Here is a 16271-nt window from a genome sequence, read left to right on the forward strand (position 1 = left end):
ATTTCTTACAATTCTGAAGCTGGGAGGTCCAAGATCAAGATGCTGGTGTTTGGTGTCTGGTGAAGGCCTTCTTGCTGCGTCTCCATGTGATGCAAGAGGGGCAGGACAGAAAGGACAGAAGGAATGAACATTTGTGCCACCTTTATAAGGTGCTAATCCCATTCATGAGGGTTCCACCTAGTGACTAAAGCACCTCCTAAAAGCCTCACCTCTTGGTGCTATCACATTGGCAATTAAGTTTCAACAGACAAATTTTGGGGGACACATTCAGACCCTAGCGGATGGTAACATTCCTCCCTCATAGGACTAAGGAAACATTAAACTCCTATCACATCCGAAACCCTGGTAATACAATGTGGAATATAGAGCTCAAAAATGACCTGTATTTATTTTATTATTAATGTGATCATTGTTGTAACACATGGAAGCACTTTGTTAAAGTGACATTATTAACTATTTTAGAATCTCATTATTAACCCTTTGCACTTGCTTGCTTTTTTCTTGATTACTTTATTCTACTTGGGATTTAATTTTTTAAATACCCCAGATTTTACAAAGCATGGCAGTAGAATAAAAAACTGGAGTTTCTTTTCATACAAACTTATTTATTTGGATTTTTTTTATATTTTGTTTTTTTTTTTTTTTTTTTTTGAGACAGAGTCTCACTTTGTTGCCTAGGCTAGAGTGAGTGCCGTGGCGTCAGCCTAGCTCACAGCAACCTCAGACTCCTGGGCTCAAGCGATCCTTCTGTCTCAGCCTCCCAAGTAGCTGGGACTACAGGCATGCGCCACCATGCCCGGCTAATTTTTTCTATATATATTAGTTGGCCAATTAGTTTCTTTCTATTTATAGTAGAGACGGGGTCTCACTCTTGCTCAGGCTGGTTTTGAACTCCCGACCTCGAGCAATCCGCCCGCCTCGGCCTCCCAGAGAGCTAGGATTACAGGCGTGAGCCACCGCGCCCGGCCGGATTTTTTTTATATTTTGAATTACTGATACATTCAAAGAGTAATTTCAATCTCTCCAATTTTTGCTAACCGTGTCAAGTCTCACTCGACATCTGAGTGCAAAGGGTTAATCATGTTAGAGATGATCTGTGTAACTCTTCATTACAGTGTTTGCAAAAACTCAAATATTTGGATCCTACATGTCATCAAAGGGAATTCTTTTTGGAGAAAGAAAAACATGTCAATTTTTGCATATTGTTGGATAATTGCCAGCTGAATGAGAGTTGGTCATTATTTGGGCAAAAACTGCCATGAATGATTTATGAGTACTGGCACATCTCCAGGTCCGAGGTCCTGGTGAGAGCGCCCAGAACTGACCACCGTCTCCGAGGGGTCAGCAGCTGTGCTGGGCAGCAGGGGACCGAGCCCGTGAGGTGGATACCCACTTGCTTTATCCACACTAAACAACGGCGTCGCTGCCTTACCTGTGGGATTAGTAAGTTATTACAAAAAGGGGGAAAAAAAACTACATCAAGTGCCTTTTCTTTGGCAGGCAAAGAGTTAGTTACTTGGAAAACAGAGATAAATAAGACATTGTTTTCACCCTGAGGGGGCTTAAAACCATATTGGAGCACTCCGCAGTCTCCCCTCCCAAAATCTCGACTTCCCGTACCTGAGGAATTTTTGTGTCTGCCATGAGAACTCAGTATTATTTGGGGCTTTTGAATGGCCGCACAACTGAATGTTTTCCAATCTGTTGTCCACGGGGTGAGTCGCCAGCATGGCCTTGAGCTGAGCTGGCAGCGTGTGCGAGGCCGCCATCGGGCCAGGAGGCCGCTCCTGAGGACGGCCACGTTTCCCGGTTTCCTGTGAGGAGTCGAAGACATGGCAGTTAATGATCTCAGAGCCACGGGTGCAGACAGGAAATATGTTCCGTAAATACCATCTAACTACCGAAAGCTGCTTAGGGTCTTCCTAGTCCCCTTCGCAGCTCTACCCTGAGCGTTATGAAAATCTGGATTTGAAAGGAGAGAGGATGCTCATCTTTTGGATTTCTGCCCTGGATGTTCATTCAGGTTCCTCATGTGTTCCGTGGCATCTGAGCATATAGAGGTTTTTTGTTTTGTTTTGTTTTGTTTTGGGTACCAATTTTTAGTTCATAGGAAGCTGGAATGCTACCAGAGGGATTGTCCCATTTGTGGCTTCTCCTTATTCTACCTTCTTTGCGTATTTTCCAAATAGGATTGTGTGAGTGTAGCAGCTCATAAATGCTGATACCAATGCTACCAACTAGGCATCAGTGTTGTGGATCTGCACTCTACATTTCCTTAAATCTTCAGAACAGTCTTCAGAGCTGACAGTATTACTGTTAATGATGGGACCAAGCTTAGGGAGGAAAAATAATTTGCCAAAATCATACAGCTAATGAATTATGTAGGGCTTGAGTCTGCTTGGCTTTAAATTCCATGTTCTCCCACATCCTGCTGGTTCTCCCTGGAGGGCTGTAGGTACTGAGCTCACGACTGTTCATATTCACTCATTCGTTCTTGCTCATCATTCACTTTTTCAATTAACACATATTTCTGCATCTACTAAGTTCAGAGTGCTGTGGGAGGCGTTTTGGTAAATATAAATGTGACCCAGTTGCTGCTCTGAAGTATTTCTAAATTAAGTTGGAAGGTAAGACACAGACGTGCAGACACACACACAAACACAAAACACATCCTGTCTGCGCTCTAACTACTGCAATAAGAAGAGCACAGTAAATCTGTAAGCAAAGATTTTTGGATTCAGATGAGAGAGGAAGGTATTACTTTTATCTAGGAGGATCACATGAAGTGCTTAAGTGCTGATCGTGAAGAGAGGAGTTTTATCTGACCAAATTCTTGAGCCTCCTTGGAAAGAACACACTGGGTTGGGTTGCTCATTCTCAACTCTGTCTCTCCTGGTTGCAAAGCTCATGTCCTCATGTGCTCGTTTTTGAGTGTGTTCAGGTCGTGATGCCAGTTTGTTTGAAACAGCTGAGGCTAGAGGCTGTCAGCCATTCCTGGAGTGCTGCCTAGGTGTGGGGGTGGTGTGGAATAGTGGTAGGGTGTCTGCTGGGGGCAAAGCAGAGTGGAAAATGGAAGATCGCCTGCTATCACTGTTTAAGAAACAGCTGCAGAATCTCAGTGCATAGATCACAAGCATGTCTATCCCATGTGTCTTCAGGTAAGCTGAGGAAAGGCTCTGCTCCCTGCCCTGGGTGTGGCTGCCCTCGGTCCTCTCTGTGGGTGGGGCTCAGGTCTGTGCCGCGTGTCCATTCTGGGATCCTTGCAGAGGTGGAAGCTTCCGGGGACATTCTTTTTAAGAGGCCTTAGCAGTGGGGAAAATACCCGACCCCGGTTCAGCCACGTCTGCTAATGTCCCATTGGCCAAACCCAGTCACACGGGTGAGCACAAAATCAACAGAGGAAGAGGAAGGACAATTATGCTTACAATGTATAGGATGAATATTTTTGAAGATTATCTACCACATATACCATAAAGGAGCAAGAAAGAAGATAAAGATCATAAGAGTTGATCTAGAAAGGAGATAAGTATAAACGCACTGTAAGGAGATGTAAGATGTTAGATTCTGTTTAATAAGGAATAGTGAGACTCTTCAGAAGGATTATGTAGCACACACCAAGAATTCTTGCATGTAACGGGTTGGAGTAGAGAGAAACCACAGATAAAGGGAGTGATTACAAAGCTGTTGTCATGATGAAGGTGGAAAATGGGGAGGTGGCAATTGAAATATACAGGAGGTGAAGATGCGAAGGGCATTTCTGAACCAGAGTTAGTAACTCTTGGCACCTTGCCGGGTATCAGGCAGGGAGGAGGAATCCCAGAGGGTGATTCCGCTGAAGCCCACTAGAAAACACGGGAGGATAATCAGGCTTTTATGTGGGAGGGAGGGCTTGAAGCCGGGTGCCGGGGGTGGTGCTTTAGCAGGGAAGTCAGCAGGCAGGTGGGAGAGGACTTAGTGTCAGAGAATGATGGACAGTCACCCCTGCTGGATAGGAGCTGTCCTGGGCAGACCCTGGGAGCTGGGAGGACTGAAGCAGAGGAAAGAGGTAGGAATGGCATTTAAGGGCAAAGGGCATCCTGGTGACATCCTGAGTGGATGGGGCAGATGCCAGGCAGTCATGCGCAGGGGAAGGGGTGCCAGTGAGTGATGGCGCTGCTCTTGCAGGGATTTCGATAGTGATGGCAACAAGAGAACATGAGGAAGAAGCAAGAGGGGGAGAGAATTTCTTGTTGTCAATAGTATGGTTGCATTTCACATTTCTGTGAATGTGTGGTTGAGGGAGTTCTTTGAGCTTTCCTAGGATGAGAGACATTGACAAGGAATAGTTTGAAGACATAGATTTATTGAGAAAATAAGGTCCTTGCTCTGACTGAAGGGGGTTACAGGTAGATGAGTTAACTTTTCTATTTACTATAGTGGATATTCTGAAACTGGAATTTGATTTAAGTTAGTGCAGTTTTTGTCCTAGCAAATAATCTGGCTTCTAATTTTTATTCTACTGAATTTTAAATAGTCTCCTGTCCATACACATCAATATATGGATGCAAAACATTGTTATAAATGTTTACTGATTAATGGTTAAGTTGGCAGAAAGAGCAAATGAACCCTGGTGGCACAAATGTGCTTTTCACCTGCGTCCCCAATTCGTGTAGCAACTTGTTTGCTAGTGATGGAGGGGTGTATGTGGACCTACAGTGAGCACATTTATGTTAAATTCTTTAGAGAAATGCGGGGATTGGGATTGATAACTAAATTTCTGTGCTTGTATAAAATAGAAACGAAGGCTAATATTTAAATTAAATTAGATAGTTATAAGGACATGTCATTTCTAAAGCAAATCAGTTTTAAAATTTAAGAATATTACTTCTCACTGTGTTTGTAGATCCAGTGTGGTCGTTTCTTTTTCTACTAGATTCTATGTTCTTTTGAATATTACTTTAGCTTTTTTGTTTTTTGTTTTTTGTCATGTTCCACTTATTCCCAAATTTTTATTTCTGGCCCCAGATCAGCCTTGCTTGCCCAACATGTACGGTGTATGAGCTCTGTGGTCCTCCTGGCAGGGTGGGTGTGCCTAAATTGATCAGTCACACATGCCACTTTCCTTTTGGTCCCACTCCACCTAGAAATTTTACACAAGCAGACTTTAGGATATTCTGCACCTTCTAGAACTGAAGACAAGTTAAACTCTATTTGGCATTTAATGTTTGCCGTTTTCTTATTTATTTATTTATTTATTTATTTATTTTCACCTTGCTCCCAAATAGAACTGCGACCTGGATCAGCAGAGCATCGTTCACATCGTGCAGAGGCCATGGAGCAAAGGTCAAGAGACAAAGGCAGCCGGCAGGGGCAGCCCCAGGAGCCCCATGGGAGGCGCTGGGAGGGAGCCCCAGAGCCTAACGCGGGTGGACCTCAGTGGCTCCCTCCTCCCGGCGGACTCCGTGGGGCTGGCTGTGATTCTCAGCACGGACGGCGGGAGCGACTCTCCACCAGCCGGACCTCCAGGTAACCACAGTGACTCTGTCTCAGCACGTGCGGCCGCGCCCGGTGCGTTTAGCCTGGTGTGTTTAGCCAAGTCTCCACACGGAACGGCCCTCACTATGCACATATTTGGTTTGTGATAAGGTTTGGATTGGAGTCGCCAAATCACGGCAAGCAGACATCAGTAGAAGTGGAGTGCTCGGATGTAAAATTTTAGGCGAATACAGTTATGATAAGTGCTGTGAGACAGGGCTTTTGTATTGAGATTGACCGTGAAAGACAGGAGGAGAAGGTGTCAGGACCATGACAGTATTTGATTCTTTTTCACCTGAGGAGCCGGGGGTGGGGGGCACATGGGACAGGTTGTGCCAGGGTCTGGATGTGTGGTTAAGGTGCGTGCACGTCGTCTCACATTTCACCTGTCTTTTATTTCTTATTTTCTTAAAATGCTTTTGGGTGATTATGTTTCTGATGATGTAGAGAAATTCTAAAAAGTAGAAAGATAACTTCAGAGGTGATTTTAGTCATCTGTGGGTTCTAAGGCGACACATACAATGTCAGCAACATCTTCACTGTGAAGGGAGTCTTCCTTCCCTCTGTGCTACGGCCCGTTCCAAAGCGCTTTTCTTTGGCAAGGCTGGTTATGCCTTTGCTACTTGAAAATATCAATATCTTTCCCTTAGTCTTTTATTCTCTAATCTAAATAGTCAAAGGTATAACCAGATTGATTTTGACTGTGTGTGAGAGAAGACACAAGATATTATAATAACGATGGCTTTATAGGGTAGAGGTTTATTTCCCTCCTGCATACAATAGGTCAAGACACAGGGGTTTCTGGGACCAGCAACACAGAAGCCTAAAATAATAGGAAATGTCTCCTGTGAAAATCACTAAATAAAATTTAATGAATTTTTGAAATCATAGATGAACTTGCAAAAAAAAAAAAAAGGGTAATTTCCAGGTACAAGTGAAAAAGTAGCATCAACATAGCTATCTGTAAGCAGAGGAGTAGGAACCCCGCAATGGGGGTGCCCGAGCTGATGCTCTGGTGGCCGGGGGTTGGTCGTGGACGGGGGAGGGGCTCTGCTGCACATGGACAGGGCACCTGAGGACTGGGACAAAAATCTGAGAGAAAAATATAAGAAATGGGGGAAGATGAGATAATTCTAAACTCCTGCAATACTTGCATGATCCAGAATGAGATATTAATATAAATACTGGACCCAAAGCTTGATGTCACTGGAACCAGAACAGGCTCATTGCCCCACTGCGACACGGGGAGTTTGGTAATCCCAAGGCAGCCTAACAAGGAGATGGGGGAAACCTCTAATCCGCCTCCCCGAGAGGTTTGGGGTTGGGGTTGTGAGGGGTCTGGACTGGTGATGTGGGGATCATTGACGGGTCGAGATGGAGGGGTGAAGTCCTGGGACAGGGAGGTGGAGAAACCACACTCTTGTGCTGAGTTGGTTTCCTCGCGGGGGTCTTCAGACTGGCTCGCCTCAGCCACTCTGCTGGAATGCAGGATCTGAAAAACACCTTAAGCGATTCATGAACAAAAAGGTGTTATGATTCCGGCACCAGGGATTCCACCTACAGGAATAAAGGGGCAGAAGGTGGTCAGCACGCTGCGTGACTCCAGGTCAGTTAGCAGCTGCAAGGAGGCGGGCGAAGTGTGCCAGTGCACCCCGATTAGTGCCTCACGGTAATTCCGCCTAGAGCCTGGCTGGTGATTCTCATTAACCCTGTGAGGACGGTTTCAACACGCCTGGAGTATCAAGCAGGACATGTAGAAGATCATTCTGGAGAACACACTTGGGTGGCCTGGCATTGATGCCTCAAGTCCTACTAAAGGGCACTCACAATACATTATAGATCAAACTGGGAAAACTCCCCCTCAAGTGTGTAGGAGACCAGATTATGCCACCCCAAAATATGCCTGTAGGAGACCAGAATATGCTACACCAAAATATGCCACTTTAGCATAAGGATTGTTTTGAGCTGATTATTTTGAGAAGCAGCAGACACCAGAGAAGCTCTAAAAACAGCGTAGAAGTTACCCTTTTGTAAGGGAAATTTACATCTGTGAAGGAAATCTCCAGTTGTAAGAGTGTCTTCTTCTCTGTACTAAGAACAAAGGACAATTAAATTACTAGACTCTTCTCCTTAGAGAAGGCACCAACTCAAATCTGCGTAATAGACCTTACTCTTGTTCACTGTAGTTTTCTTAATCAGCTCCCCAGAGCTGGTCTTCCCCACACCTGTCTCTCTTTTGTCTGTGGTTTCTAAGCCTGAATTCTAGGCCACCTCTTTGGGATTTGCTTATGTTCTCTGGGTATCGCCCATGTGCAATAAATAGTCCTTCTCATCAGCAGGGAAATGCAGATCATGGATAATATAAAACCCGATGTGGCCTGTGATTTTTCCCATCCAGTTGACCCTTGAACAATATGGCTTTGAACTGTGGGTATCCACTTATACATGGATTTATTTCAATAAATAATTGGAAAAAAATTTTTTGGAGATTTGTGACAATTTGAAAAAACTCATTGACAAACTGCATAGCCTAGAAATATTGACAAGAATAAGGAAAAGTTAAGTATGTCATGAATGCATAAAATATATGTAGATGTTAGTCTATTTTTTCATTTACTGCCATAAAATACACACAAATCTATTATAGAAAGTTAAAATGTATCAAAAGTTATACACACACAAAAACCATACATAGTGCCATTTGCAGTTGAAAGAAATAAAAGAATTGTAAAGATGAAGTACTATATCATTACCTGCATAAAATTAACTGTAGTACATATATTCTACTGCAATAATTTCATAGCCACCTCCCGTTACTATTGTGGTGGGCTCAAGTGTTGTAAGTATCAGCCTAAAATGTTTTGTGACACTAATCATCTCCACGTGGGCAGTTTGTCCCTCCAGAAAATTGCAAATTTAAGTAAAATATGATCTTTCCTGGTTCTGGCATACTTTCCTTCATGGTTAGTGCAATACCATAATCCTTGAATAACGCCAGGGGACCCATACGAAGTGCCACTAGTGATGCTGGAAGTGCTCCTGAGAAGCAGACAAAAGTCATGACATTATATGAACAAGCTGAATTGCTTGGTAGCCACCGTAGATTAAGGTCTGCAGCTGCAGTTGCCTGCCATTCAACATAAATGAATCTAGTGTAAAGACCATTATTAAAAAAAGGAAAGGAAATTCATGACTCCCTTGCTACAGCTATACCCACAGGCACAAAACCTTTCCACATTTTTTGCCAAATACCTTTTTTATGTCCTACTGGAAATGCAGCTTATATGTGGGTGCAGAATGGCTATAAGAAAGGCATACCTGTAGACTCTCATGATTCTAGGTTGTGAAGTCATTGTATGTAAACCTAAAGCAGAAGGAAGATGAAGGCTCTAAAGCTGGTCGATTTAATGCCGGCAAAGGATGGTTTGATAATTTTAGAAAGAGGTCTGGCTTAAAAAATGACAAGATAACAGGAGAAGCAGCTTCTGCCAACCAAGGGGCAGTAGATTAGTTTCTAGACGCCATTAAGGAAATCATTGAGGAGAAAAACTTTCTGAATAGGTTTTTAATGCAGAAAAATGTACCCTATTCTAAAAAAAAAAAAAAAAAAAAAAAAAAAAGAGGAAAAAAGTCCACAAAGGACATTTAATAGTAAGGAAGAGAAGCAAGCAGAGATCAAGTCAGGAGGGGATAGGCTACATGAACTGTTTTGTGTTTTGTGCAAATGCAGTCAGGTTTAGGATCAGGACTGCCTTTATCTGTAAAGCCACTAACATCTGAGCCTTGAAGGGAAAAGATAAATCCTAGCCGCCAGTCTTTTAGTTGTAGAAGAAGGTGGCCTGGACTGGTTGCACCAGTGCTTCATCCCGGAAGTCAAGGAAGTACCTTGCCAGTAAGGGACTTCCTTAAACTCCTTTTGATATTGGTCAATGGCCCTGCCCACCCAGAACACCATGAGTTCAACGCTGAAGGTGTGAAGTCATACCAAATGTGCCCGCCTCTTGCCTTTGCCACCTGAAACTGCAAAACCAACCCCTCCTCTTCCTCCTCCACCTCACCTACTCAACATGAAGACTAGAGGATGAAGACCTTTCTGATGATCCACTCTACGTAATGGATAATAAATATATTTTCTCTTCCTTATTTTCTTGATAACATTTTTCCTTTCTGTAGCTTGCTTTATTGTAAGAAAATAGTATATAACACCTATAACATACAAAATATGTGTTAATTGGCTATGTATTGGCAAGGCTTTCAGGAAACAGTAGGCTATTAGTAATTAAGTTTCGGGGCAAATTAAAAGTTATAAGCAGATGCTCAACTGTGTGAGGAGTTGTTTAACCCTAACCCCACATTGCTTAAGAGTCAATTGTGCGTAAATATCTGTCATAAAACTTAATTTATAAATTAGGTACTATAAGAGATCAATACTACTAATAAAACAATTATAACAGTGCATTGTAATAAAAGTTATGTGTATGTGGTCGTTCTCTCTCTCCCTTTCTCAAAATATCTTATTGTCCTATACTGCAAGTAACTCAAACCACAGATAAGAGGTAACTATACGTGAGATATACAGGTTAATAAATTTCTGTTAGTTTTTTCTTATTAATCTGTCTTTTCTTACAGGGGTCTCAGCTAAGAATTAGGAAAGGGAAAATTAGTTTTTCCTCCTCTGTAAGTTGAAGTGAGCATACACCAGAAACTAAAAGGTGGTTTTCCCCCCAAATTTGAGAAAATAAAACAACATGAAACAGAATACTAAACAAATATATTTTATGTAAAAGAATAAAAGAAAAAAAACTGAAACCTAAAACAGAAAACAGACATAATGGGGAAAAGGTAACTATTGAAACCTAAAACAGAAAACAGACATAATGGGGAAAAGGTAACTATTGAAAAGGACGTAATTTTAGCTATTGGAACAGCAACAAACACCTCAATTGATGGTTAAAACAGGAAATTGGGCAATGCTAAGAGATAAGAGTTAGTGAGGTAGAAGACAGATAGGAAGGAATTGCCTAGAATGCAATACACACTGACATGTTAAAAAGAGTACAGCAGATGAAGAGCTTAGATTGAGAAGGCCTAATTTATAATCTATTGTGATAAGAATTCCATTATGGGGGAGTAGAGAACAGAGAGGAGAGCCGGTTTTCTAAGAGAAAAGCTGAGCATTTTGCCATGTAAATAAATCCACTGATTCATGGTCCCAAGGAAGATAAATGTAAAAATCATTCAAATGATCTTGATCAAGAAAAATAAAAATAAATTCACCTCATGAAAGAAGCAAAACACCAAGGAGAAATAGCAGATCTTAAAATCGGACAAAGAAGAGATTATCTCAATTGGAACAATAATTTAAATGACTCCCAACAGAAATAAAAGAAGAAAAATGGTAGTGCAGAAATACCAAGCTGCTGTGGGGAGCACCATTTAACTTAGAAGTCTATACCAAACAAAACTATTATTAAGGAGTAAGAGGAAAATAAAGATACTTTTAAGACAACCACTGAGGTTGATTACCCTCAATTTGAAAGAAATGCTGAAGTATTTAGTACTGGGAAGACTAAATTTGAACCCAAGATAAAGAAATAGAATGCAAGGAATGATATTTAGAAAAGAGTTAATAGGAATCAATCTGAATGATGATATCAAAAATATTGATTAGTTTGATACAAAAACAAGGAACTAAAGTATTAGATAAAAATAACATTTAGGAGAAAACTGGAATGAGAAGTTACCACAGAAATATGCTCAAGGTCTCACCAGTGATTAGAGAAATGAATATTAAAGCAATATCATTTCATTGCACCCTTGCCCGGTAGGCCGTAAGTTAACAGTCTGACACTAGCAAGTGTTGGGTAGGATACAGGACGGTAAGTGCTTTTATACATGATGGTGTGAATGTCAACTGATGCAACAACTACTGAGAGCAATTCTATTAATACAGCTTCACAATAATTAGTGAAATTCAAGAGATGCATGTTCTGCAACTCAGAGTACATGAAGAGACATCTATAAACATGATCATAACAGCACCATTTGAGGTTATGAAAAAGCACAAACAATACAGCTGTCTTTAAATAGGGGAACGGAAAATAATTACACTTCTCCCTGCACAGCTCAGTCCTGAGGGCAGCTCTTCCCGGCACCGAGTGCTGCTGCTGAAAGGTGTTGCCCATGTTGCATCTGTCAAGGATGGAGAAAAGAGAAATGGGTTATCTCAGGTCAACGTTCGGATTTAACCCTGTGTTAAACTGAAAGCTGAAATACAAGTGGTCCTCTCTTAATCTTCACAACTGGAAGGAATCACTTGCTTTTCAGAACTCTTGTACCTCTCTCTTGTAACTTTCTATTTTGCACTCTAGTTCTGACTTCAGCTATTTAGTTGCTCTGAACACCAGGTTTTTGTCCAACTAACTATAATTTCCCCCCAAATCTCCTAGAAAAGTGGTGATAAATGCTTACTAAATTACTTAAAACTATAAACATAGAAAATCATTCATCAGAATTTCTGTGTATTTAGCTTTTTCAGAACTAATGCTTCATTTAAAATTATACAGAGAAAATGAGACTTCGCCTCTTCAAATATCGTGGTTATTATGCATGGTTTGAAATAGTCAGTCCCAGCAGTCTGAGCAGCTTCATATCTATCTGTTTTACATGTTAAACTTATATACCAGCTGTCATTTGAAAAAAACAAAAAGAGGTCATTGGTTATAAAATGTTTGAAAATCTCTGCCTCTGAGAAAGAAATTGAGAAGAAATAAATCCAACTTTCTTTGTGTTTCCAGAGTATTTGATTTAGACCAGGAAGAATTTCAGTGCTGACTAAACGTGGGAGGGCTCTAAAAGGTGAATAGTTGGGCCAAAGCCGCGGGTGTAGCTGAAACAAATGGAAACTTCTGAAATCTGAGAACATGCCTTTCAGGTGTTTGTAGGTGGAAAAAGATAACTGGTCAACATGAGAGGTGATATCATGATTTATATTAATTACCAGGACTTAGAGGAAGTAAAAGAACTGAGCAAGTCATTGAAGCAGTCCTTGCAGCAGTGCTTCTCGGGTTTTGTGCTCATCAGAATCATCTGAGGACTTCTAGAAGCACAGACCAGTCGGCCTTGGGTGGAGGCTGAGAAATTGCATTTCTAACCCCGCAGGTATCACCAATGCTGCAGGTCCGGGAGAAGGCGCTTTGAGTAGCACTGCCCTCAACAGGAAAACATAGTATTGTTGAACATATGGTCAATGAATAATATATAAAGTAATATGTTATTTTATTATAAACTTTTGAACAAGAACATTAAATGAACTACTTCTGGGTTCCAGCATCCCTTGTATGAATTAAGTTTGCCTGTTTGAGTTTCCTAAATGAGGCACTATTCATCATCTCCTGTCAGATGGGATGAAGCTCTTGGACCTGGAAAAAAATGGGAGTCTCCTCTAATATTTGTCACACAGTTAATTAACTGCTTAAACAAACAGTGATTGGATCCTTATGTCTGGAACCAGGCCTAGTTCCAGGTGCCGGGATGTGGAAGGAAATAGTCAGAACGCCCACCTGAATGGAGCACATCGTAGTTGGGGGAGAGAGGATGATAAACTAAAGAAACAAATAACGGTTACAGTGAGTATATGTTCTATGGAGAAATATTTAGCAGAGTAAGAGAGAGTGTGTGTTGGAGAGGTGCCCTCTCTGTAAGGTGCTCGGGAGACTTCTCTGCTGAGCTAACATTCCAGGAGGGCATTCTGGGGAAGCCTGCATTTGGGCATATCAGGCAAAGGGAGCAGCAAGCCTATGGCAGGACCATGCTCGCAAAGCAGTGGGGCAGCAGTATGGTGTAGTAACAAGAGATAAAGTCAGAAAGGGGGACGAGGTGGGGCAGGCCCTGGCGAGAAGGGAGCCACCTGAGGATTTTCCAGCGATGGGGTATCACGGTCTGACTTCAGGGAGGCCACGCTGGCTGCTAGGGAATGTGCTGTAGGAGGCCAGGGTGGAGGCAACAGGGCCAGTGAGGTTTTCCGATTATAGAAATCCCGCAGTGCCTGCAACATTGGGAGCTGCTGGCAATAATGGGCAACGTCTCTGAGTGCTCGCTGTCAACTTGGCACTGTATGAAGCCTGCTTCGGTGGAGTATCTCACTTAAGTCTTCAGCAGTCCCATAAGGTAGACCATGTTCACATCCTCATTACAGACCAGCAAATGCCATCGGACAGTTGGAGAAACTGAGCCAGCTAAGGCAAGACTCACCCAAGGATTGTCTCACTTCAAAGCTTATGTTTCAAAGTATGCATTTAGTAAGTAAGCTTCTGAATATGGATATCAGAAGGAAGGAAGGAATTTTTGCATCATCTCTAGATATTTTGGTTTTATAGCTGACATAATCTTAAAATGGGTTATTTGGAAGAATCATGTTAATTGTTAATTTCAGCCAAGTAGACAAATTTTAAAACTCAACTTTATATCACATTATACTATTTTTTTCATAATTTTTTGGTTTTGAAAAATAAAACGTTTGATAATTTTGTCCATTTTTTTCAAGTCTTACCGCCCAGATTACTAAGAGAGCATTTAACTAATATGGAAGAACATTTTACTATAAAATAAACATTTATCTTTTTACTAAATGAAAGAGACTTTTTGATGAAACATTACATGCTAGAATAAATTATTGAAATATAACTTGAAAAAGTAAAATAGAAAAAAATTTAAAATAGACAAATAAAATTTTTTAAAAGAAATCAAATTGCTCATAAGACTTGAGCTCTGAATGCACACCAGAGATACACCACAATTATTAGAGAATATGTTCTTATCAATAATTTTTTGCCAGCAGTGCAATGTAGTACAAATTGAAAATTATTCTGGGATTGTAAGTTAGCTAACACATGCCAAATACAAATCAGTCATGGAGGCCTACTGGTGATATAAAGTGATATGCTTCAGACTTAATTCTCATTTTATCCAAAATAAAATCTCAAGTACTTGAAAACGTGCATTACACATGCTAATGATTTTAAGCCAGAGGGTGTGAATTTCTTGGAGTTTTGCACGGCTTTAATGAGCGCCTCTTGTGGAAATCTTCCTTGAAACGACAAAATTTTGGCAGTCATACTAGAACAACTTAAAGTTGATATCACATCAAATTATTAAAAATGCATTATCATTCTGCCAGGAATTTAATCTTTCTTACAACACAGAGATTTTTACTGTAATATTCTTTTTTCAATGTTATAAGTGAAAACACATAAAATAACATTTCACTGTAGTGAGAATTCTGCCAGCCTGACATATTTGGGGTGTGTGTGGGGGTAGGGCGGGGGTTGAAGTAGGAAGACACAGTCCTATTCTTTTCCCAAGAAGTCTGATCACTATTCCAAAAGCAGAATTAGTTGCTCCTTCCTTTTGATAGCATTTCACGTATACTGCGGTGAAATTAATTATATCTGCTTGTCCTTTTGAAGCGGCGCTCATCGAATACTAGTAGGTCTGATGCATTTCGTACCACCATTGCCTGGCGTGTGGATACAAAGAGATGAAAATATGCCACATGCCAAAAAGTTTGGTCCGACTTATAAAATGTAACCCTTACAACTCTTCAACTCTTACTAAACACATTTGGTGTGAAAATGCTTAACAATTGCACGTGGAAAGTATGGCGTGCACGGTGACTTGGGGTGTGCAGAGCACAAGAGACAGTCCTGGCCCCGAGGAAGTCCAAGCTTGGCGGAGGGGTGGACAGAGATGGCTGACCACACGGGGCAGTGTACATGTCCAAGAACAGGGCTCACGTTTGTGTTTATCCACCAGGAACAGCGCTCGTGTCGGTTTTTATCCGCCGTCTTCTAGACAGTCTTTTGTATCATAAACCCATTGGTGGCAGCAGGGGATTAAAGGTTAATAAGAGGAACTGGACGCTCAAGTAGCTTACACTTTAGAAGATGCACCTATACAAGTCGAATGGAGTATGTCTGAAAAAAAGAGGTACACTCAAGGTCATGAGGGGGTTTAGAGGAGCAAGACAGGCCCAGGGGCAGGCTTTGAAAGACAAGAAGGATGGCTCTGTTGGAAGCATTTTGCTCTTTGTGGTTGGATGTTTGTTTTAAAATGTAAGTCGGTTAAAAGCTGACATTGTTGGTTGTTGAAGTTGAGTGTGGTGCTTGCTGGGGGCCTCAGAATGCTTTCAGTTTTCCGAAGTCACCTCTGGGAAGCCACGCTGTGATTCCAAGCAGGAGGGGACAGTCGCACTCTCAGTGAAATGCCACCCGGCCGGAGTCCTGAGTGCGTGCTCTTTCAATGACAGACCTCTACAACTTGTAGCGTGTGGGTGTCCCTCTCCTGGAGGCCTGGATGGCCAGTAATGGAAATAATTTATACTTTTTACTCTTGGAACTCTGAAGTCTTTCAGAGGACGCTGTGCATATGCTGAGATGGTGAGGTCTGCGCTTGGCAGAAGAGCGGGAGCCCAGGCAGGGCATTTACAGCTGGTGAGCTCCGGCTTGGGAGTCGCTGGAGCATCCTAATTACTGCAGTGCGTGCCAAAAATGCGGGCAGGCTGCCGGGTTCTGCTTTCTTGAAGGAAGATAAAGAAAAAAATTAACAAATCAAGTGGTAAAATGAACTTCCTATCTCTTTTCAAACTTTCTAAAATTTGTTCTGAGTAAATAAGGACTAATGGACATTTTATACAACTTTTGCTGAAGGGATTATTTTGTATGACCTGTACCTTTCAAAAATCTCCTACGTAATCCCGA

At 41.6% G+C, this 16271-nt stretch overlaps 1 protein-coding gene across 3 annotated transcripts in view; it reads left to right on the forward strand.

Moving 5' to 3' along the window:
- The window catches only part of PRKN (parkin RBR E3 ubiquitin protein ligase), a 1194517-nt gene that overhangs the window by 381234 nt on the left and 797012 nt on the right, over positions 1–16271 (forward strand). For all 3 annotated transcript variants that reach the window (XM_076002808.1, XM_076002810.1, XM_076002809.1), the window contains exon 3: positions 5265–5505. In XM_076002808.1, the coding sequence (XP_075858923.1) occupies positions 5265–5505 (241 nt within the window). The remainder of the gene's footprint in view (positions 1–5264; positions 5506–16271) is intronic.

Source organism: Microcebus murinus, chromosome 5 (assembly GCF_040939455.1).
Source record: "Microcebus murinus isolate Inina chromosome 5, M.murinus_Inina_mat1.0, whole genome shotgun sequence".
Classification (NCBI taxonomy): Eukaryota; Metazoa; Chordata; class Mammalia; order Primates; family Cheirogaleidae; genus Microcebus; species Microcebus murinus.